This window comes from Pholis gunnellus (genome assembly GCF_910591455.1).
Source record: "Pholis gunnellus genome assembly, chromosome: 1".
NCBI lineage: Eukaryota > Metazoa > Chordata > Actinopteri > Perciformes > Pholidae > Pholis > Pholis gunnellus.
The window spans coordinates 28922421-28938939 of record NC_136528.1 but is presented as its reverse complement, the minus strand read 5'-3'; the positions used below and the strand labels follow the sequence as shown (position 1 = coordinate 28938939).

At 45.0% G+C, this 16519-nt stretch overlaps 1 protein-coding gene across 1 annotated transcript in view; it reads right to left on the bottom strand.

Moving 5' to 3' along the window:
* Positions 1-1731: 1731 nt before the first annotated feature.
* Positions 1732-16519, bottom strand: part of LOC306706448 (AT-rich interactive domain-containing protein 3B-like) — a gene marked incomplete at its 3' end in the record, with an annotated part of 46364 nt that continues 31576 nt past the window's right edge. Inside the window, exons 5-9 of the mRNA XM_079173534.1 lie at positions 7905-8088; positions 6172-6431; positions 2524-2805; positions 2048-2140; positions 1732-1922 (exon numbers count right to left, since the gene is read on the bottom strand). Of these exons, the coding sequence (XP_079029660.1) occupies positions 1732-1922; positions 2048-2140; positions 2524-2805; positions 6172-6431; positions 7905-8088 (1010 nt within the window). The remainder of the gene's footprint in view (positions 1923-2047; positions 2141-2523; positions 2806-6171; positions 6432-7904; positions 8089-16519) is intronic.

The following is a 16519-nucleotide window of genomic DNA, read 5'->3' as shown; positions in this document are numbered from 1 at the left end:
ACTGCGATTCAGGAGTTCGCAGGCAAGTTTAAGGTTAACGTGGTCGATTGTTTGTTTCTGCATTGACCCACCGCGACCTCGAAACCTGTCGACAATCCTACAAACCTACATGTGACCGCGAGGAAATAACTATTCTTTTCCTCTTCCCTGAAAAAACAAAATGCAGATATATATCACTCTTCTCAGACAACTTGAAGAACCAAAAAAAAACAAAACAAAGAAGAAAGAAACGGAAGCAAGCATAAAACAAGTTATACAAGTGAACACAGGAGGAGAGCGAGATAGCAAGCCCCATCCCAGTTCCGTTTGTCCCCAAAAACCACCAGCAGTGTGTCAGTATGTTCACGTCAGTTTCAGGTCTGGTATGATTTCCATCACGGGAGGTTGTGGCGTCAAGTCTTGATGGCTTTGCAGCCGTATGAGGTATGTAGTGTAGCTCTCCTTTGGGAGAGTCTGATGAGGTATTCTCGAACAGTCGTGTAGACTTGTGCATTCTTCAGGTTTCCAATCCCTTCTTCTTCTTCTGTATAATCTACAGCGATTCCTTGCAGTTGTCACGTTGCTTCCTGAGAGAGACGCCCTCCAGAGCAGAGAGGCCACCGTGACGCCTGAGAAACGATGCATTGACTCCGCCGACGTCGGATCGACATTCAGCTCCGTGGCTGGAGGAAGGATGCACAAAAATGGTGGTGGTGGGGGGGGGGGGGGGGGGGGGCAACAAGCTCACACCTGATTCTGAACTACCTCTCAGTAACAGACAGGAGCCCGGTGGAGAATCAAGCTCAGCGTCTGCTCGGCCTGCTGTGGCTGGATTAGAGCTGCTGTTCCCCCCTAACTTTGTGGATGGACACCAAATTCCTGTGCATTGCTAGTGAGAGAGTTTACAGTCCACACTGGGAGGTTTGTGTACACAATGAACCTTCCAACCTATATAATGGACTCCACATGGTCTGAACTGAGGGCGGAGTTCTGAAATTAGGTACGTTACATGCTGATCCACAGCATCCGATCGTTCACCAGTTTGAGCCGAGCCTACAGTGTGTTGGAGGAACCCGAGCGGCCCGGGTTGGGAGGCCTGCCACTGTGAGAGGGGGGGGGGGGGGGGGGCTCTGTACGCGAGGTTCCACTGGTGAGAGTTACCCGACTTCCCCTGATTGCAACTTTGTCAAAAAAAAAAGAATATAAAAATAAAGTTGATTCAGGTTAAATATACTACAGCTCCTGAGGTAAAGACACCACTGCAGGTTACTTGATTTGAGGTATGTAAAAAGAGAAAAACAAAAAATCATCCTAAAAACACAAAATCAAAAAAAAAAAAGAAAAAAGACAAAAATGGCAACAAACAAACAAAATGTCCTAAGATAAAACTTTTCAAGTTCAGTTGTGACTACACCTGTCAGTGGGTTTTTGGCTGAGCTGATTGTGTTTAGCATGTACATTAGGATTAACACGTGTGTGTGTGTGTAGATTGTGTGTGTGTGTGTGTGTGTGTGTAGAATCGTGTGTGTTTGTAGTGTAGTGCGTGTATGTGTGTCGCGTAAAATGCATAGCTGTGCGTTTGGGCACGTGCTGTCATAGAAGATTCTTGACAGCCAAGAGGTTGACAGGGTTGATGAGGTATTTGTTGTGCAACAGTTTGTTATTCTTATTCTCATTGTACTGTATATTTCTTGCTGGGCCTCCCGGTGGAAGAGAGGCCTGGGGGAGCAGGTACAAAGGGCGGCCCCCGAGTTAGGGTGACCCGCTGGGGGCTGGCTCGGCAGAGCCGGGGCCCTTGGAGGAGGAGGAGGACGTGGGGCTGAGGGTCTGAGCCAGGGGTGCAGAGAAGCCATAGCTAGTGCTGGCTCCAGCAGGGGAGGCTGAAGCAGCAGCCGACCCAGCAGGCCCCGGGACCCCACCAGACTTCTGGGCAAACAGGGTTCCTGTAGGAAAACGGGAGACATCATAACATAAACATGGTAGCTTTAGCACTAAAAAGGGGGAAGTAAAGGATGTACCACATTATTACTTTTGATAATCTGTAATATTTAATAAATCCTAAACAAACCTGAGTAGATGGTGCCATTGACTTCCACTGAGACAGTGATGCTGGCATTTCCATTGGTTGAGATGCTCAGAGACATGTCCTGCTGCTTCTCATCTGAAAAGACAGAAATAGTTTCACGGGACAAATTTGAAATCAACTAAAAGCTGATTTCCACAAGCTGAATACTCATAAAATCAATTATTTAATAATAATAACGTCTTTTTATTGTCATGTACATATACACATACACAAATGTTGACCTCGGCATTTAACCCATCCCTAGCTTATGGGAGCAGTGGGCAGCTGAGAAGGGCCCGGGGAGCAGTTTTGCATTTTATATCCGTATAGAATGGACTTTGACATAGTTGGAACAAAATCATGAAGTGCTACGTGCTGAATAATAAGTTCCTCTTTTGGCTCAATGGAAACGCACTGACAGACTTGCATCATTTCTGGGTTCTTTTAACAATATTTCTGACAGACTTAGCAGCACTGACCTCGGGTGGTGATGGTGGGGACTCCCAGGCGCATGTTCATGGGCATTTGGGAAGCCATGGCCAGCAGGTTGTGTTGGAAAGCCTGCTGCATCAGGCGCTGCTGCTCCTCCGCCAGACGGGCCATCTTCCTCTCTGGCCCCTCTCCTCCTCCTCCACCGCCGGTCTCCAGCTTTTCTCTGAGCTGCTCCAGAGTGGCGGCCCTTGCAAAGCCCGCGACCTGATGGTGGCCCAGGGCCAGCGCCATGGAGGGTCTCGCCGCCATGATGGAGGGGGTCAGGTCTTCTGGGACAGGAAAAAAGGGGGAGGGTTAGTTTTATGTATCATAATGGATCCGTTAGTCCAACTAGTTGAATGTGAATGGCTGTCATAAGTAAATCCCAATTTCAACTCGACAGAAATTTGCAATGTGAGAAATCACGCAGACCTCAGGTGGGTTTCTTGCAGAAGAAAGGTTGCATATCAATGAAGACTCAGAACTTGTTTTCCAATTTTGACCCCATAAAGCGATTTGACGGGTAAAATGCAGTGCATTACACAAGTCAAACCACGGATACCGGCTGGGTCCACCGCAGAGTCACATTCCAGCCAAGTCAAAGTGACATCAGATAAGACGGCGGGGTAATGACAGTTATCAACAGGATCCCACTGATGTGGACTGAAGGCTTCAAAGTTCATAAAATGTCCCCCCCAGCGTGGGAACCGTGTTATTAATCAGTAGTAAAGGTGAGGGCTCTCAGCAGCCTGAAGCAAAGCTGGTTCACACATGGACTGGTATAATTTCCCATACGATATGAATTTTCCACATACCATCATACCGTGCATAGCCAGAACATTGCTGACATTCTTCAACAGGCTGCTAAAGATGATGTTCGCCACCGAAAACAATAGCTGTGGAGCTAGTTATCTTATCTGTATTGAGACGGATCCCTAGTCATGGTCATAACTTTATAACAATTAACAACCCACAACTAACGCTCTTTAACAGAGCAAAACACTACAACACAACAGTCTGTGACACATAAACAATTTGTAACACTAATAATTGTACATTTATAAACTTTCACCGCCGAACTGCATGCTGGGTACAGCCCCCTCGCCTGCTAGCACAACAGTCTGCTAACAGCTGGGAGAGGCTCCGTCCTCCAGTAACGTTACATTACAGAACAGCGATGCAGGATAAACATAGACAGACCGGAGATGCACCGATAGAGTTTGACACATATGCAACGCTGATTACGTGTAACATGTGTGGTATTTGTTATAAATGTACGTTGGTACGTAGAGGGTGATACGAAGCTGTACTTGGAGGGGCTTAGGACCCAGGGGAATGTAGGTGAAGGAAACCGAAAGAGACGGAAGACACGCCACACAAACAGCTGTTCACCGCTCGTCACGATCCTGTAGAACAGATTCTCAACTGGTGGGTAGTCGCGGACCCGTTTTCAGTGGGTCGCGGGCCTTTGCCTTAAAGCAGCGGAGTTATTCACGCTCCTTTCCAGCATTTACGGCACTTGTTCAGCGGCGCAGGAAAAACACAGGCCAATGTGTTGTAAATCACGTCACGTGATGCAGTTTAGCCAATCAGATAAGGGTATTTTGATACGTTTCCTTACTCCAGTGAGATGTACCCACACCGTGACACAGGGAGGAGAGACAATGAAAGACATCATAGGGCAGGTCTCATGAGAATCTATATGAGAAAGTTAAATATCTGTGGTCAATTTTACCAATTTAAATTGCTAAAAAGACTGCATTCCCAAAACCAGTACTGTGAAAACGTTGAGATCAAAGTATTTCCATTCCACACACTTAAACTCATGGTGAGGTGTACGAGTTCGAAAAGAATACCGTGGTACCGCCAAAGTTAGGCAAAATACCGTGATATACATTTTTGGTCAGCACTAACGTGGACTCTTAAAAACACCTGGATGGACTACACAAGCACACGCGCATGCACACGCACACGGCGAGATACAGCAGATGGAAGGAACATTACATGTTGCGGGAATGTAATACGCAAATGTAACAGCACACTTGCATGCCAACATTTTTGCATGCGCACACACCGTCATACCACTGCACACATGTACGCACACATTCACACACATTTGACATAAAAGGAGCAGGTGCTCGGATGAAAACTATTTTGGTCTAGTGTCAGGACCTATATACATACATATACATATATATATAAATAATGTATTTGATACGTTTTGCTGATACTGAAAAATAAGCCTCCTTAAATCATTAAAACCCTGATCTGTGAGTTTCATTGGGGTGTCGATGGCCAGTTGTAGTACTTCCAAAGTGCGACAGAGGGCAGTATTTCCCAAAGAATACTTTAAAGTCTAAGCACATCTGTAACTGGAACTCTCCAGTTGAATCCAACCAGTTCTCTGTGGTAAACACTTACCCATTTATTATAACCTTCATAAAACATTAATGCTTGTTTTTTCCAACACCACCCTTCTTTACCCTTCATAGCTACACGCGGGTATATCTCCGAGCTGCTTGTTTAGGCGCAGGCAAGCTTGTGTTAAGGTGTGTTCACACCAAACGCGATGAATGCGATGAACGCGGCGCGATTACATACAAAGTCTATGTACAGACGCGATGAACGCGATGGCGCGTCGCGTTTGCCGCATCAAAACGCCTTCTGCGAAAAAATCGCGTGACGCTCCAGCGCGATAGCCAATCAGCGTTAAGTTGCTCTCCCCGTCATCAGTGAAGTCCTGCTGTTGTTGAATCAGGAAATAAATGCTGTAGCCGCCATGTTCACCCAGAGCTCTACGATACCTCATATCAGTAGAGACCGGACCAAACTATGTGTAGACATGTGTGTGTGTAAACCATATGGTACAAACAATGAATAGACGCTGCCGTATTTACGTCTCTATGACGTTATCGTGAGTGTTGATGGAGCTGCTATAATGTTAGCATAGCCTAGCACCGATCGATCCGAGCTTCATTGATAAAACAAGTACAAATCGGCATCATTACGTAGTTATTTCGGAGTCCCTTTTTGTCGGTTTATTGCCGTTAAATCACAGCCAAGTCAGTTTATAGTGTGTTCATACAGCTGTAGTAAACAGCCGACGTGTGGCTCGCTAGACACAGTGAGCTCGATGAAATCCACGGAGCTCCTCCGGACTATGTTATGAACCAGACATGACGGCGTTTAGTTCCCCGTGATATCTGGGACTTCCACAACACGTACTGAGCAGAAATAGAGGCTATTTTTCTACGGTTGATGGCGGACAGTTGAACAGCTTTCAGGCCGATAAGCCACGCCCCCTTTTCGGCGCGTCCAGCGCGATGGACGCGATGCACGCGAATGAACACAAATAGTCCCCGGCGATGCCGGCGGCGCGATGGACGCGATGAACGCGATTCGCGCCGCGTTCATCGCGTTTGGTGTGAACGCATCATTAGAAGGCAATTCCCACATACCGCCAACTTATTTTTACTACATTTATATTTGTGGAATAAAGATTAGCCTCCTCCTTATGCTGCCATGAAGCTCTGTGATTATTTTCAAAATATGTGTTGTACTTAATAGTGTAAAACCCGTGTAAATAATGGAGGTTAAGGCCTCTGGTTGTATTCCCGCCATCAGAAGTCTCTGTGTCTGGACTGTATGGTTCCTACCTTTTTTCAGAGAGTATCCCGGTGAGCCCTGCAGGCCGTTGAGGATCCCCGAGGCCCCAGCCCCGAGAGCTGAAAGGTGCATCTTGGGAGAAGAGAGGATGTGGGGAGCCGTGCTGGGAGAGGGAGAGAAGCGGAAGAGGCTGCTGCTGTAGCTCGGACGGCGGCCCTCGCGCCGGTTACTGTCGATGGCGGCCTGGAGCTCACCGGGGGAGCTGAGGCCTTTCCTCTCGCACTCAAACGGGTACAGGTATTTCATGTACCTTGAGAGGAGAACACACACGGACACAACGCATCAGATCACCACAGCACATGGCAAGTATTAGCATTACTAGACTTACTGGCTTAATCCAGCTCAGAAACCTAACCACAACCAGAACTAACGGAGTCAAAATCAAAACGTACTTGATCATGATTTGGCGTAAAAACTGTAAAATCTTTAACGATTATATACTTCAAGGGGACATATGAGGAAGAACTCCTTCAGTGCTTGTGTGCATATCTTTGGGTATCTGGAGTGTCTACCAACCCACAAACAAAAAAAGAAAAAAGACAATCCAGTCTGTTTGTGAGCTGTTTGGATCAGAAAACATGTGATTCAACAAACCATTCAGATTCGGGCTCATTACTATATACCGGCCCCCAGTATGACAACAAATAATGGTTATTTTTTTGCATTAAAGCATGTAAATATGTTCTAGTTGAAACCCAAAAATACAACTATGAACCTGAAGAAAAGCATGATCTGTGACCCTTTAATATACCACATAATACGGGCTGTCAGCAGATGTCAAGGACGGTAATCTCGGCCTTTTAAATGGGTTTTCTTTTTCAGCTGAACAGTGACTAAATTAACATGCAGACAGGGAATCAGGAACATGGACGAAATAAAGGCAGGAAACCAGAAAGCGTGTTTTGTACTTCGATGACATCACAGGGGCTCCACAAGTATGCGCAGTCACAGCTCTGGTATTTTTCTGCATCCTATAAGAGCATTAGGTAAAATGAACATACAGTGTTGTGTGTGCTGCCTGCATAATGGTGGAAAAGCAGATCAATAAGAAGCTATGAGCAGCGTCCATTAGACCGAGCCAACGGAGCAACGCTGCACACAACGGCATTAAAAATACATAAAGGGTCATTAGGGCCCCCTGCCAGTGGACAGGATAGAGAGGTGTTACAGCTACCGGAGGACTTCAGTCGAGATAGCAGGAGCGTTTTAGTCGCCGCACAATCTGTCAGTCAAACCCCACCTTAGTCATTGTGAACTCTGACCCAAATCCTGTCAATAAATCTATGGGAATCAATGGGGGCTATGTGTGATGTGATGGACGGAGGGATTGAATGTGAAGAGGGAAAGGCGGCCTGGTGGGGGAAACAAACCCGCATGTGTACAAACACTACATCACGGGTTAATATTGACATCCAAACTCATACCAGCACACACAGAAAACCACATATTCATGGAATAAGGAAGATGATTGTTTCCAGGTGGGAAGTCTCACACACACACACACACACACACACACACACACACACACACACACACACACACACACACACACACACACACACACACACACACACACACACACACACACACACACACACCTTTATTTAGTTCCCGCAAATTAAATTAGAGCTTATATAAGATTAAAATAAGTCAGACTGGGACAATTTATAGCTACTGCAGCCAATTAAATAACTTTTTTTGCAACACGGATGCAAAGACTTACTGTGTGCGCAGGGTGAAAGCAGCGCTGGTGATGGAGGTAGGCAGGTTGAGTCCCTTTGTAATTTCTCTCCAGATCTTCTTGTTGATAACCTCCACAAGGCCTCCCTTCTCTGTCACCAGCTTGTACAGCATGTACAGATCCAGGACCTGCTTGGCCATGATGGGGATTCGATTGACTGGGGTTCCTGTGGAGGAGAGGAAAACCATAAAATAAAATCAATACGGTATAAATCATACATCTGAATGGCAACAGCTTAGTGACGCACAATGAATGCTTTATGGTGGATGAAGTGCATTTGTGTATCACGTGTGCATGCATTTTTAACATGGGCGATCCCGACGGGAATCGAAAGCATAATGCTGACAATTCCTCTTGTGTGTGCGTCTCTGCTCAGACATATTGGCACCTAACACAGAAAATACATTTAAAGCTGCTGCAGTGTAAATGACGAAGCAGGGCGAATTCTAAATTATGCATTCATTCTTCAACCAATCAATGCTGAAACACCCGGAATCATTTTAGCCCTGTAGATACTGATATTAAGTGCTGTCAGGAGGTAATAGGAGGGTGTCCGGCCTGCTGCCTGCACGGCTGTTAAATTTGGCTTGAAAACATATTAGCCCAGTTAAGGCAATCTGGCTTGACCTGGAAAAGGGGATTCGCAAACACAAAGCAAAGCGGCTCTAGACTTTTGATACAGATGCATTCATCTTGTCAACAGCTTATCTGCAGTGAGGCTTGCAGGGAGCGTGGTGGTGGGGGGGGGGGGGGATTCGCAACAGAATCAAAAAGTGCAATGTGCAACAGTGTAAGCATGAAGCGGGAGGAGGGGACTGTGGATTGTGACGACCTGCTAATCCATGGGCAGCGGTGGGTGGGGTGGGGGCTCTTAGATAGTCCAGTATAATGAAGCTCATTTAGAGGATTGTACCGAGTAAATCCACACCCCTCTGCTGTTAGCGCCGCCGGGCCCTGGTGCAGGGGGTGTCGCACAGATTTGCCCTTGCAGCTAATGCCAGCCAATCCTTCAGCCCCTCCACAGGCTGCTCTCAATCAGACTCATTAATGGGCTGTGTAAAATAGCAGTGTGATCAGGCCTGAAGATTAGCTCCGATTCATTTTCTTAAGTTAGCAACAGGTCTTTAAGCCATGTGCAAGGGGCCGGGGTGAACACATGGACCTACATAAGTGTGGTAGCTCTGTCAGGGGCACTACAGCTGTGACAGTGGACTACGTAATATTAAAAGGAGTCAAAACTAAAGTGTTCTCTGCTGTTGTGTTCACTGAGAATCACTCTTGAAGTTTGTCTAGATAGACTGCTAGAAGACAACGGTGGGACCTGTGTTTGGGTGAGAGAGGCCGATGACCCGTTATACAAATGTCATTATGGAGCAGTGGTTCCCGACATGGGGGGGGGGGGGGAGAATCCGATGAGGCTGCGATATTGAATTATCGTTGTTCGGCACCACAGTTTCCTCATTCGGCAGCTTAATACGGTAACAATGGGATGCACGAGTAATTACAGGCCGCCAAGATAACGCATTAAGAGCAGAAATGCATGTACATATATACACATACACACATACATACATGCATACGATGGAACCAGTGTATTTGGTACATCCAATCCAATATCCCTGCAAAAAAAATCCTTCCTTTGTCAAGTTGATAATGTCCACCTTCATTCACGTCAATTAAGATTTTAAGATGGTATTAGCTTGCATTAGATGGTATTGATGTATAAGAAATAAACATATAAACCCAAAACATACTTGTAAGACCTTCTCTCTCTCTCTCTCCGTAAAATGAATGTAGTAAACAGCAAAACAGCAAATGTGTGTATGCGGTTGGTATTGTTCAGCTGCAGAAAATGCTGTTCTGGGAAATTAGCCATCTTATCTCCAGAGCCAATTAACAATTATCAAAACAAGAGGGCCTTTGCCAAGATGCCAGCTTACTCTACAGATCATTTGGATTAGATACGCACAGAGCAAGAGGAGTATTCCGTATTAAACGGCTGTTAAACATTGGATCTGTATAAAAAAAGGGAAATTATTTGAAATCCCTCCAATCAAATAGAAATAGTTTGTTGTACTTTTAACAGTGGGTGGTAGCTATTTTCAACTTTTTTAAATTTCAGAATGAAATCCAAACATGAATGGATATACCTTTTCAAAATCAGTTGCGACCAAGTTAACAACGTCAACAGTTGCATATAAATGTGAAGCCTGCTTCTGTTACAGCCAGCGATGCACAACAGGCAACTGCACAGCACATTTGAATTAGCTGACATTCTCCAGTGGATCTCAAATGTGGTTACCAGATTCCTAAAAGACCTAAAAGAAGCAGAGCTTTATTCTGAGGCGGGGTAGTAAACTAAATGTTCCACTGAACATCTATGGGCAGTTGTCACATTTCCAGAACACGCAGCGGGTCACAGCACCAGGAATGCTTTGCTGCCGACGCCTCGTCAGTTATTTAATGCAGCGCTGGACATCAATCCAGCATCAAACAATTAGTACAACCAGAGGGGTCAGAGATCAGCTGGGGTTATTGATGTGTGAATTAAACTGCAGGTCAGCAGGAAGCCATGTTTTCATCCTGGCCCGGACATGAACAATGAGAGCACAACAAATGAGACACAACGGCACTGGCCCCATAGTGACAGGCCAGCAGTTAGTTAGGCTTTAATTCACGCCTATGCTTTTATTCACCCCTTTATCAGCGGCTGCTGTCAAATCAGATGGGATTTGTTTCTATTTACAAGGAACTACTTTCAGAGCATGCCAAAAGAAAAACAGCTGAGCGTGTGAGAGAGTAAACCAAATAGCCATCTATATATTTGAATTGTACCAGAGGCACTTTCGAAACCTAGAACAGCATTATTAGTCAACGCTCACGTCAGCCAGGTTTCACATTTCAACGTGGCCCGAGCACATGGGAAAGCCCCTTTGATAATATCATAATTGACCAAAAATCACATTAGCAACACGTGGGCAGTTAGCCGGAGAGTTCCCTAATTTGAGAGCCAGCCTTTGGTGTCCAACATCTGCTCCGTGTCCGACCCTGGAGACATTTAGCTCCAACAGGCTTAATTAGACCGGTCCAAAACATTTCTTTTGATCGCAGCAGCACAACTCCCCTGCCTCACAGTCCCTTTAATGTGCACTCTATTCCGCCGTTGTAGTTGTTCCCATTTCAGCATCATTGCTCACTTTTCTGCAGCGAGGACTAGATACACCGTGATCAGCGGTGTCACGAGACCACTTCATGCCGTTAGACCACGCAGGCCTCAAGTAGGCAACTATTGGGTATTTCATCTCCCTGCAAAGCCCTGATTTGTCCACTCGGCTGTTCTGAGCCAATCTGTAATTGGCTGCAGGCTTCACCTCCCATCATCCTTTGCCCCGGACTGATTTTCCCCCAGGGACAGGGCCATCAGGAGCCTAGTGATTAATGGCACCCGGGGTCAGAGGTCGCTCTGGTGGGAAGTGCCGCGGCTGAGGGCCCCCAAACCACTCCCTAAGTCCTTCCTCCGACTTCCACAGTGAACACAAGAGCCACACGGCTTGTCTTCAAACGGCTAGACTTCAAATGATAAGAGATATAGAGAGTCTGACAGAGGAGAAAGAAAGGTTTGACAAATACAGATCTCTCGGGGATAAACCGTTTGGACAGAGTTTCACATTAGGCGACGTATGCTTTGATATTTTGTGCAGATAATCAACATCTTTTTATGTGCTTAATTGTGTGCCTGTGGTGATTTCCCAGCAGAGAAACCATTTACAGCATTTACATTATGGGGAAATAAATCTCTCCATTAACACACAACCGAATGATAATAAAACCCGTTCATGCTAACTCAATTATACAGTAAAACATTATGTAATCCAGTAAAAAGCCTTTTAGCTATCCCTTCAGAGGCTGGATATATTGATCAGCTGAATCAAACATTCACATTTCCCGCCTCACACCCAGCTCTCTATCTCAGTAGGAGGAAGAAAAAATAAATAAAAATGGAACAAGGTCATTTTATCTGACCCCTGACCTATTTTTAGTAGGAAACAGCTGTTCACATTAAAAGAGGCTTCTATAATAAATCAATTGGGTGCCCCTGGCACCAGTTGTAGTAAATTGCATATCGCTGACTTCACATGATGGGCATTTTTTAAATAATTAAGTGACAGAGCGACAGCCATCCAGCGGACAAGACGCAGGAAATGCATTTTTAGCGAATGAGCATTGGCTGGTGTGAGGTTTCAGTAACATCTACGGATGATCTGGGACATGGAGAAGGAGAGGGACAGCAGGGAACTCCAGATCATCTCACGGGCTTTGGTTGCTTTAATGCCGGTGTTTCTTTCGTTGGATCATTCTGCTTTTTTGGGGGTGGAATATTTGACATGAATAACGATGTTAAGAGCGCATAGGACGGGAAAACAGAGATGGAGCAGGGTGAAAAAAAAGAAGAAAAAAAAAAGAATAGAGGTAAACGGAGATAGATTAAAAAGTGTCACAAAAAAAAGGCAAACAAAGAAAGCCAATTTTTAGAGCTTTCAGGAGGGAAAGGAGGGAGGCTGGGAGGAAGGGGAAAAAGAGGAAGGGGGGAGGTGTAGTAACTTGCCAGCTGGAGAAAGACTGGATTACTGCTGTAAGGAAGGTGTCAGCCAACACAAACAGCCCCTGGCCTCGTGGCAGCGTCTGAGTCCCACACCTTCCTCCTCCCTTCCTCAACCACCACATCCACACACCAGATAACACCCAACCCGGGATCTCCCTCTCTGCGCTTCACTTCCTCAGTTCAGTTGAAGTAAACTCACTTAGCGTACTACACCGACGGTTAGTAAGACACTGTAATGCCAGAGCAGCAAGCGTGTACACTCTCTGGTCTCAAATAAGAAGACGATGAATCATTTGGAGGCATAAACTGCTCCAGAGGGTATTACTATTGTTGGTGTTTCAAACGGCCTTTGAGCGCTGCAATTCCTGCTTTTCGCCGACACCTCCAATTTATGAATTCTGTCATTACAGAACAGCGCAAACCCTTCGTTAATGCGGGACAGAGATACACTTGACAGGTGAGACAAATATCTGGTCTGCACATGCTAAGTGTTTACTTTACGTCGGGCAGCCTCCTGGCTGTTTAGTTTACGCGTTCGTACCTCGGGGGCAGCACATTGTCAGGACCCTGCTCTGCTGGGGCATGTTTGTTTTATTTTTAATGCACGGCCAGGGACATAAATGGTAAAAAAAGCCTTCAGTGTATGGAACTTGCTATCTTTAGTCCAGGCAGAGCCACCGCTCGTATGGCGGACCAATTCATATCAAGTGTTGAGATATGCACCCTCCACATTCGGGGAAGTGAAATGCAACGTTACACTATAGATACATCGCTATTCTAAGCGCGACGCTTAAGCCACAGCTGATAGAGACAGAGAGATAGAAGGAGAGGGTCGGTCCTCTAATAAAGTCTACAATACAGCATTGTGGGTTTCATTCCTGTTGTGTCAATAAAGTGCAATTCATGTGAATTGGCAGAGGCAGAAACAGACAAAGGGGGACAGGCAAGGCAGGGAAGAGAAAGAAATATTATCTTCTGCCAACCGCACACAACTGCAAAGATAAGGAACACAAAGAGCAAAGAAAACAAGAGTCTTTCCCGAGGCCTGAGAGTTTCCACTCAGAAATAAAAAGACACTCTGAAGAACAAATAACATCGGGTCCCGTGAAGTCACATGCATCCATCTGCAGAGACATTAAGACAATGTTGCTCCATCAATGCTACGACATTAGCGAGTCACGCCATGGCATGATGCGACTGTACCAACAACAGTGCAAAAAAAAAAAGGGATCAACACAAAGCAAAGTACTGTGTAGGCTCCACGCGAAGAAGTGGCAAAGCTGTCACCGATGTCATCTCAAACACACATTAAGGGCTTCTTATAATATACATTATATATACAACCTGCAACTATCAAGTAAATTAATACCATCATATGAGCCCATTTTGTTGCGCCACCTAGACTCTTGTCTCTTCCTCAGTGTCTCAACAAAGAGAAGAAATACAGCAGGGGAAAAAAAAAGCTAACCGTCAATGATGGATAAGTCACTTGAAGCTACATTTACTCAGGAAGCAGCGAGAGTAGCGTCTTAGTATACGAATCATTACAGCGAGCAGACAGACAGTGTTTTTAAAAGGAGCTGTCTCCTGTGCACTGTCAACTGCTTCGGCATGTGGTGTAAAACATCGCAAAACTGCAGAGGCTCCAAACAGCCAGAAGCCAGAAGCTCACTCGCTGGGGAGGCTCGCCGACTACGAAGACACTATTAGAACTTGAATTACACGATTAAGAGGTCGGCCCAGTACTCTTCGGCGATGAATCTCTGCACTGACAAGTCTGCTACAGTTAACATGGTGTTTAAAGCACTGTTCGCTGGTTTGTCTCCCGCCTCGATCGTTTGACAGAGAGGCGTCTTTGAACTGAATTAGAGCGATGAACAGAGAGAAAGAGAGTGAGTGGAAGAAAGAAAAAAGGGAAACATGACACCTACTCCATGTGTCACGAAGATGGGTCACCCGGTGAAATAGAGGGGGGGGGAATGAAAAGGTTGGATGGCGCGAAAAGTGAGATGGCCTCTCCGACTGTAACCTAAGTCCCCTCGATCCCCAGAGACCCAGCAGATCAACTGACCGGACCCCAATCAACGCCGGCTGACATGGAGCCGACAGAGAGACGGGTGAATGGCCGGTGACTCTTATGCTGCGTGGATGTTCGCGGTGACCACCAATTCATGAAGGTTCTCAGAAATAGAGGAAATCTGACAAGTGAATTTCAAATGTGGAAAATTTAATTTGGGTTCTAGATTTTTTTTATTTATATTTATATATAAATCTATCTCTATATAAATAATATATATATATATATCTCTATATAAATATAAATTAAAAAACAAAAAATATATATATATATATATATATATATATATATATATAAATATAAATTAAAAAACAAAATATATATATATATATAGATAGTTGCATAAGATAATTTCATCTGGTGTGGATTTCACTGAAACTCCAGGCTTGTGGAAAAATAAACAAAAAACTATTTTATAAAAAGAAATGTGAAATTCTGTAATAAAAAAAAAAATGTAATAATGCAAGCAATACAAGTTTAAGGACATGAAATGTTGCAATTTTAAAGAAAGGTTATGGATATAATATGGATATAATTAAAGAAATGCATACCCCCCCCCCCCCCCCCCCTCCATTTTGCACCTAACAAAAAGGAAAGAAATGCCTGACTCAGTGTTCACTAGTATCTGTTTATACATCCATCACTGCACCAGGCCGAGTCCAGTTCCTCCACCCAGCAGCCATATTTGAAGGTAACCGACCACTATCTGGGAATGTTTGTCTTCCATTAACATCTAGTTGACCAGTGAAATTGTGCAAGTGGCTGATGAATTTGCAAAGTACTAGCCAGAGGCCAGCGCTTTGAGTGTGCTACTGGGATGCCAGCATTCTGTACACTCACTTCATGATTAATGAATCAGATAATGCAACCTCTATTGCATTGCACGGACCTGCTGCGAGGGATTGATTTGACAATGCTCGACCTTAGCAGAGTGGGTTTTTCTTAATGTCTTCAGCGCTGCAGGCTGTACGCCTCCGCACAAAATGCAGAAACCACCTAAACCTGTTGCACGGCTCATGCAGGATACATGCATTTAGTGCGTGAACATTTCTCCACCCCCCGTTGCACAACTCTGTTAATGCCGGGATTTGTTGACAATTTTGCATCGCTAGAGCTGATGTAAGATCTGAGTTTTCCGAACACCAACCGCTATATCGCAAATATGCTGAAATGGTGTGTTAAGTTAAGAAAGTGGTAAAGTGCTTAGGTCGGTACTCAGAAAGTATTAATGTTGGACATCCAGTTCTGCTGTGAGTGTTTGAAAACGTCCTTCATTATCTCAGCCCTCCATCCCAAGAACATCCAACACTCTTGTTTGAATTGGTTGTAAAAGGCTCAAGCTGTAATGTGATTGGACTGAAAATATCTTTTGGCGAAATCAAATCTATGAGCCAGCTTGTTGATAGAAGGGCGACCACAGCAGACGACAGCGAGGACATTTAGAGAGGAGGGCGGGGGAGGTTCAAATCTTTGTTGACACGTGCAGTGGTTATAAACACGGATGATACAGGCCTGTATTGTGAGTTACAGTCCGGTCAATAAAAGTTGTTTTCTATCCACAAGATGAACTACTTAAGAACACGCATAAACAAGTATCAAAACCTGTTTGCTGTGCAAACACACGTAATCCATCTAGTTTTTAAACCGTGATGCATCAGAAATCAAACACACTCGATAAGACAACATGTGCTAGAGTCTATATCAGCCAAAGGCTTTTTTGCGTCACAATTTAAAACTTAACAGCTTGGTGAAAACGTAGTGGACGACCTGCTCTATATTTACATCGGACTGGAAGAAAAAGTAACCCAATAGCTTGGCCTTGTAAACCGCCATCTCTGCTCTTTGCAGAAATGTCAAGAATGTATATGTCACAGCAACATGACAAAGGTATGTTGTACGCATAATAGAGGGAGGGGG